This window comes from Rhamphochromis longiceps, linkage group LG5 (assembly GCF_057381845.1).
Source record: "Rhamphochromis longiceps isolate RC_006_pf linkage group LG5, R_longiceps_female_GT1.1, whole genome shotgun sequence".
Taxonomy (NCBI): Eukaryota; Metazoa; Chordata; class Actinopteri; order Cichliformes; family Cichlidae; genus Rhamphochromis; species Rhamphochromis longiceps.
The window spans coordinates 35,754,167-35,767,236 of NC_140561.1; the positions used below are offsets into that span (position 1 = coordinate 35,754,167).

Sequence of the window (13,070 nt, forward strand, 5' to 3'; positions counted from 1 at the left end):
AAACTACATGCGAAGAGTTGATCCATGCAGTCGCATCTATTTAAAGAGGCACTATTGCGTGCAGCAATGAACTGCGACCTACTGGCAAAGACAAGACGGCTAGTGAACTAATGGATGTGTAATCCAATCATAAACATTAGGAAATGGAAAGCCATGGCTAGGATCCAAAATACAATCATCCCTTACTTTGTTGTCAAGCAACATGATTTTGAGCCTTGTATCAAAGCATGCTAGCTCTCAATTAAGTTCCTGTTAACCTTCAACATTTTGACATTCAAATGAGGAAGCAGTAGCAGCAAGGAAGGGAGGAGGTTTGGAGTCAAGTAATAAGAAGTGCGGAGAAATAATGAATGAAATAAATCTCTTTCCTTTGTCCTCGACTCTGGGCCCAAACAAAGTTCTCACGGAAAACAGTCGAGATAAGAATTCAGTGTCAGGAAAAAGAGAATTTGCACGTTTTTTCATACTGAGGCTGCTTAAAAGTGTTGCTGCTTCCTTTCTTCTGAATGTATTGCATGGATCTTGGGAACAAATAAGAAAGCGTTCATTATATGGTGACGTGTGACTCAGACATTAGTGCTTCATGACAGATTATTCATATGTCACAAACACCAGATGCAGAGAGCTGAAAAGATTGGCGCCATGTCTCAAAGAGGAAAAGTTAGTGTAATGTAAATCCTGTTCACTGAAGTGTGTGGAATAAATGGAGCACAATCCACAATGGATTACCCCCTATGGGGTGGTTATATAGGCGCTTTTAAAACACAAAGTGATGAAATGTAATAAAAGGCCTTCTGATGGTCGGACACAATATGAGATGTGACCTTTCAAGTGCATAAGTGGAAAAACTTAGTGAAAAGCAGAGCTCCTAACCGCTTTCTATGTGCTGAGACTCAGAAGCAGGATATCAATAAAATGCCCTAGAAATCCATCTTAGTCCTGGAGATGCCGCTGACCAAAATCTGATTACTATTTATCTTTTGACATGGAAAAGGCAGAAAACGCCTACTGAAAATATCTGAGTAAAACAATAGGTAAAAGGAAAAAAGCAGAAAAAAAAGAAATGCTTGCTTTATTATTGATAGAATTTAACTAACAGACCTGTCTACATCTAAACAAGCTACTGATTTGTTAGCACAATTTCTAAGTTTTCCCATTAAATCTCAATATGACTTTTTCTACTCTCTTCAGGAGACAAGTTTGAACAAAAGACGAGGCACTGCTGCTCCCCCTGAACAGAGAAAAGAATTTGGCAGATAGACATCAACAAAACAGCGATAAGATTGTTCCAATTGCAAGCACATTTATTTGTCATTGTGCATGTGCCCAAGCGTGCACACATATCTGCACGAGAATATGAATGACTACGCTCAAATTAGTGTGTACAGTATTTTCGTGTACTGTGCAGCCACCCCTTCTCACCATCTGTGTGTATGTGTTGGTAATGTGGTGACTGACTACAGGAGGCCTGTAGTCAGAGTTGCTGTGGTAACCAGGAGATTGTGCTCGCTGCTTTGAGTGAAGAGCAGCAGAAGTGGGTGCCAGTGATGACCTTGGGGAGTCAGGATCTTCATTGTGTTTCATTTGAGCTGATGTTTGAGCTTAGTCAGAACATGCTTCTTCATGTCTGTCTCTCGCGCCTTGGTTTTTGCGTTAAGATTTCTCAAATGCGTCCTTACCGTTTAGCACGAGCTTCTTAATATTCTGGAAAAGTGCAACCTTTATACCTGAGGCAGAAACAAAATCCTGTTAATAATATTTAAAGATAAGCTTTAAATGAATTAATTCTAGATGTAGCGCAGGGATAAAGCTGGTAATTAATGACCCTGCACAGTGATCGTGAATGTTTGAAACTTGTTGCCGTTAACCTTTATTTGCTCCAATACATTTAGCATTAAGGAAGGTGAAACATTTGGATTGCCTAAGCAGCTTTTCCCTTGAAGGTAAATCCTGCGCCGCTTTTGGTTTTTGCTCCATTGAGCACTGTGCCCCATACATTGCATTTAAAGTGAGAACTGCCAGATCTTGTTAACTTGTAAACACAGAATACAAATATTTAAATCGATCCCACCTATGGGAGAAAACACTGAGAGAGACATCACTCTGTCTCGTTCACACATGGTGTTGAAATGTCACCGTCTTTCTCTTCGATAAATAATTCACAGAGAGACAGCCTGAGACTGTTGAGATGGCCCTCGGCTATCCTTCACATGACAATGTGAAAAGGATGCACAAGCTGTTCCCTAAAGTTGCCAGGGAACCACTTTCCTCCTCCTCCATTCATATCAAAATCAGAGCTGAGTACAACAAGTGTGTTATTTTATGACAGTTAGAAAAACACACACACACCTAGGAACGATTATCTATGCTGAGCTTCACTCTGTGCAACGAACACAAGAATTAGCAAGTTTATAATGACGCATGGCAGTTTACTTTGCTTTATATGCTTTATATAATACAATTTAACACGACAGACAAAATGCACCATGCGTATAAATGAAGACTTCAAAATGAGCCCCAACAAAGACGGAATGTTTCACTTCTAAAATCTCTTAAAAACAACCTCCATATCGAGTTCTGCACAGCAGCAGATGAGAACCCACAGAATCTATTTATCGGACTTTGAAAAACAAGACAACTGTTTCCAAGGTCAAGAATGAGCTCAGCTTTTATTCAAGTCAGCCTAGAAGGGGAGCCTTAGAGGTGCTTAGGATCTAAATGGATCTTGCCAGGTTTTTGTTCTGTCACCTTTACAAATGGCAACTTTGCTCATTGCTCCCAATTTGTCTCTGACTAGTTAGAAGAAAACAGGTGTGGGTTAAAGTGGAACAACACAGAAAGTTTTCCAATTAGGAAGCATCAAAGTAACTCATTTTAAATAAAAAAAAAGCCCATTTGCATGCCTTTTAGAATAATGATGCTATTGCTGGTGATGTTGTAGAAGGTGCAGGAATGAATATAAAAGCTGTTTTGGTCTAAGATCTTTTGGTTTATTGTCACTGCTTCCACTAGCATTCTCTCCAGACACAGCAGGGGTCTGTTATCAGAAAAAAAAAGATTGCTTTGTTTGATGCTGGGCAGGTACTGCACAAACACAAAAGAAACAACTAACTGGTAAACACAGTTGACCAAAGAAGAAAGTGGACGGAAACATGTCTCAGAATGAATCCTAATGTTACGCGATGTTGGCTGGAGATATAAAAAGGCCGCTGTTTGCTAATAACTAACAGCTTGCTTACAAATTCATAAGGTGATAATGTGTAAATATTTTGTTTACTGCTTATATTGCTGCTCGCAAGTCATTAATTCATCGGTTAATGTTGACTTAACGTTTCACTGATGATCGGCAAACCAAATACACCTTTAAATACACAGACTTCCCAGTAAGATTTAAGAAAAACTGGGCAGGGAGTCATCAGTCAGTGGAGCGCGCAGGAGGTGCCCAGGCTGCCATCTCGTTCTTAGGTCAACTTCTTAAATAGAAATCAATGTCTGTGACCCACAAGTGAAGAGAGACAGGCCTGAGAATTAAGCATGTGTGTTGGTGAAGCACGGATAAAGACGAACGGAGGGAAGGATAGATTGCTGAGGCCAGTGGACCATATTTATAGAGCTTCAAGAGAGACCCAACATCACAGGGGGTTCTTGCACAAAAGTCAATACATCCTCAAAGTCTATGTAGACAGACTCGCCTTCGTCCTCCACACCTCGCTTCTCAAGTGTGACTGACTCTATTGGTCTGACTCACGCTGACAGCTTGTCTTGCCTGCCCAGAAGCCAAGGAGATCATCATTGATTATCAGTGGAGTAGCACTTGCCCCCAAAACACAGACTTTGCTATTATGCATATCTGTAAATTAAGTTGTTCTCGGTTAGACCCTACCCCACTTAATACAACATTAGAGATGATGTTATGAAGAAATGTGTTTGACTGTGATAACGTTTTTGTTTTTCTGGCTCTGTTGCTTTGTAAATTGGAGATGAAAAAAGCAGTTTTTGATGCATTATTTGTGGATATGGTTTGATGACACAGACTGAGGGCTGCCATCAAGGCAAGGAGTTTCAAATTATACATTTTCCTAAAAGATAAAATAATCCTTAGTCATCATGCCTGCTGCAAATAGCAGAGGAGCCTTCTTGACATCAAACTGTGTTTCTAACACCATAACAAAATCTATTTAACTGAAAACAAATTTGTGTAATGAGGTGGGAGAGAGAGCAGCACTTGGCTTTTACATTGCTCTCCACATGATGATGGAATGCAATCAATGGGGCTGCAGATTACCATTGAGGCCAACGTTAACTGCACTCTATCACTTTGTCAGTGAGTGTTGTAAAATGTTCCTAAATGAATCAAAAGTCTTCATTAGGGGCAGATTGGTCTAGAAGTGTATACACATTGATCCAGAAGTAATGGACGACAAAGGAGGGATCAATCCAGACCACGTGGCCAACACTGAAGGTTACTGGATTTTGCAAACATCTCCACTGAATTATTTTTTAAATCTTTTGCTATTGTTCCTGTGGAATTTACAAGAGAAATTCAGTAATTTATGAAAGTGACAGAAATATAAGTTTGTTTAAACAAGGGAGGCAGAAATGCAAATATAAAACCATCACTTCAAATCTTGTCAAGCCTGTTTAGGGGCATTAATGCAGAACTATTACAGAAATATATTTATGAATTCAGATACAGTCAGAATAATTACTGACCAGAAAAAGAGTGGGATGCTGCGTAAGTCCACATAAATATAACAGTGGCGTAGATGGATAGAGCTTAAGACGTGGAGAGAGGGAGAGTTAATTGAACTACTGGGGCACATCACCAAGCAACAGTGCGGAGGAATGCGTGTTGTGCATTCTTGTAATTGCGTGACTTCAAAGTGAATTAATTTCGTAGAGTGATACCTATTCTTGTGCCACATGTAAGATTCGATCAGACAATAAACATTTCACTCAGCCTAATAATCCCCAAACCTGCATCCATCTCTAAAAACGGCATCAACCTGTTGGGGAGGAGTGCGGTTCACTTATAAAAAAATAAAATAAAATAACTTTGGCAAAACACTCACAGTGCTAAAATTGCGAGGCCCGCAGAGCTCTCCCTGGTACCGACAATACAACAACATCTCCTCCAGTTGGTGTCCCAGCCGGTCCAGCAGCTGTCTCATGGACGGCTCGGACTCCCGGGGAGGAGGAAGGAAGTGGTTGAAGTCCAAAATCCGAGACAGCGGGGACCAGGGCGGCTCGCCCTCTGCGCTGTCGCCCCGCAAAGGGGTAAGCGCCTCTCTCGCAGCGGGGGAGACCTGCCCGTTCATCCCCAGAAGTCCCAGCCACTTCCCCGCGCTGAATATGTCAGTCTTCTTCATGCGCCGCGGCAGAAGGAGGTTCTGGTTACAAATGGTGACAGCGGGGAAAACGAGTCGCTTGGCGTACACCATGTGCGCCTTGGTGTACACGGGTGACGAGAGGAGGTACCGCACTCTGTTTGAGGACCAGGTGAAGAGCAGACCCAAGGCAGCCAGGAACGCCAGCAACCACGCGACTCTTCGGGGGTAGGAGCCGCTGAGGAAGATGTGTCTTAAGCCGTGCAAAGTGGTGTGTTTCAAGAAGAGCTTCCCGGCTTCGGCAAGAGAGCCCGGTCTGGGTTTCGATCCAGATGAGCCGCACTGGCACATTTTGGAGGAAGGCTGGTGCGCGCTTTCAACATCGGTCCCGCTGTGGTCACAGAGAATGCGCCTAAAATCGCCTCTGCGCTCTCCGATGGCTGCTGTTTGTCAGAGACTTTGAAGAGAGAGAGAGTGAAACGCACGCAGCTCCACTCAGTCTTTTCTGGCACTGAACAGCAGCTTGTGGCGGTGATGGGGGAGTATTTTGTCAGCCTCACAGCGCTCCCAGAGCTTGTCCGGGGGGGAGCGAAGTTATTCCGAATGATTTAGTGCGCTACTGTGCAGCAACAGGAGTCTAGGGGATTATTTCATCTAAATTACAAGCAGTTAGTCTCTGAGAAAAATCTGTAGAATTTCCCTCGAGACAATGGATTTAGTTAAAATCGCACTTACATGGTAAAACACATTCTTTCTGTCCGCCTCCCTATTTTAATTCTCACTTTTCCATCCTCTAACCTCACTTGTAACGCACACGGTTTGGAATATGCGCTGTTTGATGAATAAAATCACTGGCCTCAGTAGCTACAGACCATTTGTCTTCCTTTTCAAGCCCGTCATGCACACACAGAAGCACGCACACTCCTATAGGCGCGCACACACGCACCTTAATCCTACTGCCTTACAATATGTGTTCTACCTCAAAACTGAGCAGAGTACAGAGAGTAAGGCTCCAGAGACTGTATTCTCTTTCATTATTGTCCCACCAGTTGAATTTTAAACAAGGCAGATTCATAGTAAACGGAGACTTCTGTAACTTTTTTGTCTCTCACTCAGCTGTAAGTAAACAGGTTGACATTCTTGAATGTCATTTCTCTGAAGTGATTCGGTCAAAGATGAGAAGACAAAAAAAGGTCAAGGTGCTGCTGGTAAATGAATGGAAATCATGTTGCAAGTCTTCAAAGCATCTCCCGAAGTCCCAACAAGCCAAAGCAGCATTTAATGTTTTTTCTGACCCTGCGGTGCCCCAGTTTGACTGTGATGAGGGGAACCTGTTTCAAGCTAGAGCATGATGCTTGAATGCACCATTGACAAAGTGTTTTGCGAAAACAATCTCCCTCTCGGGGGTGCTGGTTAAGTGGTGGTTTATGCTTGGTTGATCACCATCACAGAGTGTTCCAACCCCAAGTAAAAGCTGGACACTGCAGGTCTGATTCAATCTGCGTGCTTCTTGTTGTAGACAGTGTGCATGTGTGTATTGCTCAGGCTACTGCGTGACTGCAAAGGAAACGGAGCTGAGAAGGAGATGGTGTGAATGACAGGAGAGAGAAAGCTTGAATGTGGAGTACTTGCCTTGTCACTCTATATGATCTAAGGAATAAATCAAGGTTTCTTGAAACTTTGGTAATTGCTGTAATCCGGGAACACAATGACCGGAAAGTCAGGGAATAACACGAGGCAAGACAATGAGATTGGAAAAGAGCCAACAGTTAAGGGCTATCTATCTATCTATCTATCTATCTATCTATCTATCTATCTATCTATCTATCTATCTATCTCTCTCTCTCTCTCTCTCTCTCTCTCACTTTTTTTGAAGAAGTAGAACGTTGTTGGTAATAATTCATCACTGCATGCTCAGAGTAGTGCAGACACAACAGTGGAAATGCTGTGTAGTGCGATATCTAAAAGACGGCTGCGTTTGAACCATGTAGAACCGATATTCTTAGACTGACTTTAGTTTTTGGTTTGGTTAAAACACACTCCTTTACAAACTCCTTAAGGCAAACATTCATTGGTTGATCGATATGCCAGGTTATGGCTATGGTTGTAATTTGTGTTGTAAGCTATAAATCATTAAACATTTGCTTGACTGTCTCCGGGAGATATAGGGAAACTAAGCAAGAGCTTCAAAAACTCTGTTTTCAGTACCTGAAAAGTACAAGAGATTCTGAAAGTCATTTACTCTGAGTAATGTTATACTTTGAAATATATACTCCCAACCAGTTGTGGCAGATGTTCGCCCCTCCCTGAGCCTGGTTCTGCCAGTGGTTTCTTCCTGTTAAAAGAGAGTTTTTTCTTTCCGCTTTCACCAAAGCGTTTGGTCACACGGGGTCATCAGTGTGTTGGGGTTTTCTTTGTTTTTTATGTATTATTGTTTACCTTTACCTTACAATGAAAAGTGCCTTGAGGCAACTGTTCCTGTGATTTGTTGGTATTTAAATAAAACTGTATTAAATTGAATTGAAAATGTAAACGATTTGTCCCGACTCTCACTCTGGTATCACATACACAGTGCTTTGACCAAACGTCCTGTGCGTTATGTAAATGTATAAAGAGCCTGTGAAATAAAGTGTAATAGTAGATTAAATTGTACAAAGTACATCTTAAATGTTAGTAAAAATACCAAAATGTCATGGTTAAGGAGTTTGTAAATGTACACATTTGCAACTTTTTCTTTAATATTATGACAATAAAGAGTCTGAGGCTACTGGTTTTGGGGAGAAAAGCCTCATATTAATAGTTTGTATTGTTTCTTCTCCCATGCACAACAAACTTTATCTCCATGCTACAGGGAAACAGGGCGAATGAGCAGCACAGTGGAGAAGAGACAGAGAGTTGCTCTGAGAGTTGAATCACTCTGTCTCTAAGCACAGATTAATTTCACTGTGTTATTGTCTGACGATTAATTTTATGTTTGTGTTTTCTGTTGCATATTGCTAAGGTAATTTTAATTAAATTACCACACAATATACCAGGCAGTATTCTGGCTTTGAAAAGCTACGTGCAGCATACAGAGTGGGATAAACAGGGAAGTTAAAGGGGCTCATAAGCTCATTTTGGCCCATTTCTGCCTCGCCACATGGGCACATTACTTCTTTCATAGGTGTACTTGATAGGGCTACAAAGCTTCCTTTATGTCTTTGTGACTGTGTTGAATGTCTGTCTACATTAGGGCATACTTTAGTGTACATGACAGAAAATTCACAAATGGCAAGGAAGAAAGGATGAAATCAGGCAACCACCAACCCTCACTCTATGTTTCCTGGATTCATTCAGGATCCCACCTGCTTACTCATAGTTTTTACTGTCATTCTCTCTTGTCGTTAATGCAGCACACGTGACTTCTAATGTCCCCTCAGAGGATAATCAGGCCTTCTACCGAGGAGATTACTTATGTTTTAACGAGTGAGGGTATCGCAGGGAATGGCTGCTCAAGTACGGGTACGTGGTGCCTTCTCAGTGAGATTCCACCACCACACGCAGTAGTCAGGAGTTACACTGAAGTGATCAAGATGTGCCTGAGTGAATGCAGTTGGCATGGCTGTAAAAGGAAATAAAGGACATAAAATCATTTTTTTCTGGTCCAGTCATGAACAGAAACATATTCAGGTTGAGCTTAAAAATAGAGGATGACTACAGATTATCTGTTACTTATATTAATAACATGGTGGGCGGCGCATCAGAACTCTCAGGAGAGGGATCCTGACACTTGTGGCATTTAACAGCATTTGTTCAACCCTGTTTCCCCAGTCAGCTCATCAAGAGAGACATATCGGAGGAGAGGCTCTGAGCAACAAACTAATCCGTCTGGGTGAAGGGATAATGATGTACTTGCTTGACACAGAAACACAATCCCAAAGCAAGTGTAACAACAACAACAGAATAACAAATGCATGCTGCTCTGAAGACGCTGTTAGACTTTCACTAATGAACCCATTATGAAACCAAACAGGGATATTTATCAGGAAACTCTGGCCACATATTATTGCTATTCATACTAAAGCATCTGTGACATGAACAAATATCCTAATGGACTGTTTGGTGTAAAACAAAAGAGAATATAAATTTATCACTGGACAAAAAGGGAGATACTGTCAAGACTGAATAAGAAGAAATCCCATAAAGAGCAGTTTCTTTGATTAGTATTGGCAAGAAAAATGCAGACTTTGCTGAAAGAATATCGATTTTATAGTTGTGAATACCCACACGGCAGAAGTTTAACTATAAAAATGCTGCTTTTTTATTGCTTCAAAAAAGAAAGAGTTCAGACACTTCAATACTCTTTTTAAAAGAAACACATGCACAACGTTACTCAGACAGCTCAACCACTTTTGTGATTGCGTATCTTTCTTCTTGTGAAGTCACAGGGCTGATAAACATAAATCTGATGCGGACCATTCTTAGCCAGTCGTGTACATTAATGGATGCTCTCTCGAGTTCAGACCTGTCAGCACCATTACACAGAAACAAAAAGGGGTGTAATTACAGGAACTGTCTCAGTCCACAAATGTCAGTATTCATTGCAAACTGGTGTCATGAATTTCCATCACAGCCTATTAGGCACCACAGATTATTAGTTGCTTGATGGGAGGGAGCTAATGTGAATAAGAATAATCAGTACATAGCTGTTCTTAGGATGGATTTTTGCTTTGACAGTTCCTCTAAATGAGAAAAAGAGTTCAGTTTCAATCAGTGAGGCCACTGAGGCAGCGAATGCTGAAAATCCAACTGGAGATGAATGAAAAGCCACTGACAAGCATGGAAACCTAATAGCTGTTACTTGACGTCACACCTTATCATTCACTTTAGCGAACCAGAGGGGATTACACCTTTTGACATGCAGTGTGTGACATGCTCAAGGCTGAAATGCATGATGTATTTTATTAGTGCCACGAACTCTGGTTGTCAAACCTATGGCGCAAATGAAGTTCATTAACATCAGAGTACTATGTTCTAGATATTTCTGACTTTTACTGCATTTATATACAGCTTTATACATATGCAAGTAATTTCATTTTTGTTTATGCACCACGACAGTGTTGAGGCGGAAATATGTTTTCAGAGCTGTCCGCTTGTCTCTATGCAGGAGGAGGATTACGATAAAACTACAAGGCTGATTATTAGAAAATTGGCAGAGAGGTGATGAATAAACACACCCTGTACTAAATATTTTCCAGATCAAAAGAGGGATCCCGGCCATTCTTTAACATTGCAAGAAAGAGCATTAACCCTGGCACTGGAGATGCCTTTTTATGAACCCAATTCTGAAAATATTGAGAAGCTGGGTGAAATGCGAATACAAACAGCAATGATTTGCAAATCTCATAATCCCATATTTTCTTTACAATAGGACGTTTAAATTGAGACATTTTACTATGCATAAAAACAGTAGCCTATTTGGTATTTTACATCAGCAGCATGTCTTATGAAAGTTGTGATGCACAACCAAAAGGCTAGAAAGTAAGTGGTATTGAATAGAAACAGCTGGGGGAACATATTGCAACTCCTTAGGTTAACTGAGAACGTGTCTGTAACCTTCTTTTTCTTCTTCTAAACTTCTTTTTCTTCTTATTCTTTTGGCTGCTCCCTCCTCAGTGTGGTGACCCCTAAACAAGCTGCACTGGAAAGCCTGTTTACAAAGCAGGAGATGAACACCTAATCTACGTCCATCTCACGCTTTCCCTAACTTCCTCTTCTATCACATCAACCCTCTGCATGTCCTCCTTTAGTAAATCCAGGAACCCCATCTGAGGTCTTCATTTTTTCTCCTGCCTGGAAGCTCCATCTTCAAGATATTTTGTTCAATATGTCCACAATCCCTTCTCTGCACGTGTCCAAAACATCTAACTTTGCCTCCAAATTGCTTAACCAGAGGTGACATACTTATTTCTAATCTAATTTAACCAACAGGTCACTGAAATGATTGGGTATAAATAGAGCATCTTAAAGAGGTAGAGTTTCTTGAAGTAAATACGGACAGAGATTCACCAATCTGCAAACAATTTGGGACAATTTCAGAACAATGTTTCTTTGAATAGATAACATCAAACGATTTGGAGAATCTGGAGAAATTTCTGTGTGCAAAGGACGAAGCTGAAAATCAACACTAGATGCCTGTGATCTTCAGGGACTTCAGGTGACGCTGCTTTAAAAACAAGTATGATTCTGTCATGGAAATCACTGCATGGGCTCGGGAACACTGCAAGAAATCACTGTCTGTGAACACAGTTTGCTGCAGGTTAAAGCTCTAAGAAGCAAAGAAGAAGTCACATGTGAATGTGAAGTAGCAACACCACCGTCTGCTCTGAGTCAAAGCTCATTTAAAATTGACTGAGGAAAAGTGAAACTTGTTCTGTGGTCAGACAAACTGAAACTTGAAAGTCTTTTGCAAAACATGGGGGCTGCCTCCTCAAAACTAAAGAGCTTGTTATCAGTGCTCAGTTCAAAAAGCCTGCATCTCTGACAGTATAGCGTTGCTTTATAGCCTATGGAATTGATAGCTTGTGCATCTGGAATCTCTATTGTGAACAAAATATGAGATTTGCAAATCACCGCTTTCTGTTTTTACTTACATTTTACACTGTCTCAACATTTTTGAAATCAGGGTTGTAGATATCACTGTTTTATTATTTTTTCAGAATCAGAATCAGAATCAAAGGGGTTTATTGCCAAATGTTGAGCAGGTTTACAACATTAGGAAATTGCTGCGGTGCTTCAGTGCAAACATAGTGTCATAAATAGCACTTAAATAGACATGAAAAAATAAAAGTAGGGATAAGAATTAAAAGTGCTACGTAGAAAGATATGTGCATGAGCTATACATGAGATATATACATGAGAATAAGAATTAAGAGTGCTACGTAGAAAGATATATACATGAGTGCAGATAGATAGTGCATTTTTCTATGTATTTTCACTATTCTCTACTTTATAGCCACTTTGCATGTAAATATGACAATTTTCCAAGGTCACGTGTACTCTACATGCACAAGTACCAGTAATTAAGTAGGCGAATTTCGATTATGCACAGACACTGCAGATACTTGCATGCCGGCATGCAAAAAGGTTTCCTGCTCTGCAAACACTCCAGACTGGTGGTACATGTACACTGGTATATTTGTATTTAGCTAAATCTGTTTGTGGATTTATGGATATTGAGCGCATACATTTATCTGTATATCTTTTTGGAGTAATTTTGTCCATCTGTGTGGTTGATGGGCTATGTCGGAGAGTTCTGGAGACTGGGATGGGCTGGGAAAAGAGTAGGAGAAACAATCTGCAGCATAATGTAATACCGTCATATGCTGTATATCAAGTGAACTGTTATGCATCAACCTATAAACATATTTATATACATATATCCAGTTGCATTAGAGGAACTGTCTGTTGAATGAGTCTGTGCAGTGGAATTTCAGCTCCTAAGACTTTTCATTTATTTTTTCTTTGAAAAGTGAAAGGAGGAACATGAATATTGCATGTGTCATGTGGATGCTGGGGTAAATAAAGCTTTGGGGTCTACTGTGTGTCTGACCGCATGTGCCTGTGGCAGAAGGTGTGTTTGTGAGAGCACTGGGGTGTTGAGGCCCTTGGCATTTAATCAAACTGTCATCCTGGGTCCAGGGTGGAGCTGACTAGCCAGGACTTAGACATGCGTAGAGTCAAACTTCTTGCAAAAAGACAAGG

At 40.8% G+C, this 13,070-nt stretch overlaps 1 protein-coding gene across 3 annotated transcripts in view; it reads right to left on the minus strand.

Moving 5' to 3' along the window:
• The window catches only part of asic1b (acid-sensing (proton-gated) ion channel 1b), a 215,800-nt gene that overhangs the window by 35,151 nt on the left and 167,579 nt on the right, over positions 1 to 13,070 (minus strand). Inside the window, exon 1 of one of the 3 annotated variants that reach the window (XM_085407441.1) lies at positions 5,073 to 5,808. The exons of the other annotated variants lie outside the window; for them this stretch is intronic. Coding sequence (XP_085263567.1) covers positions 5,073 to 5,678 — 606 coding nt within the window. The 5' untranslated portion in view covers positions 5,679 to 5,808. Of the gene's footprint in view, positions 1 to 5,072; positions 5,809 to 13,070 lie in introns of those variants that run through there. 3 annotated transcript variants of the gene reach the window in all.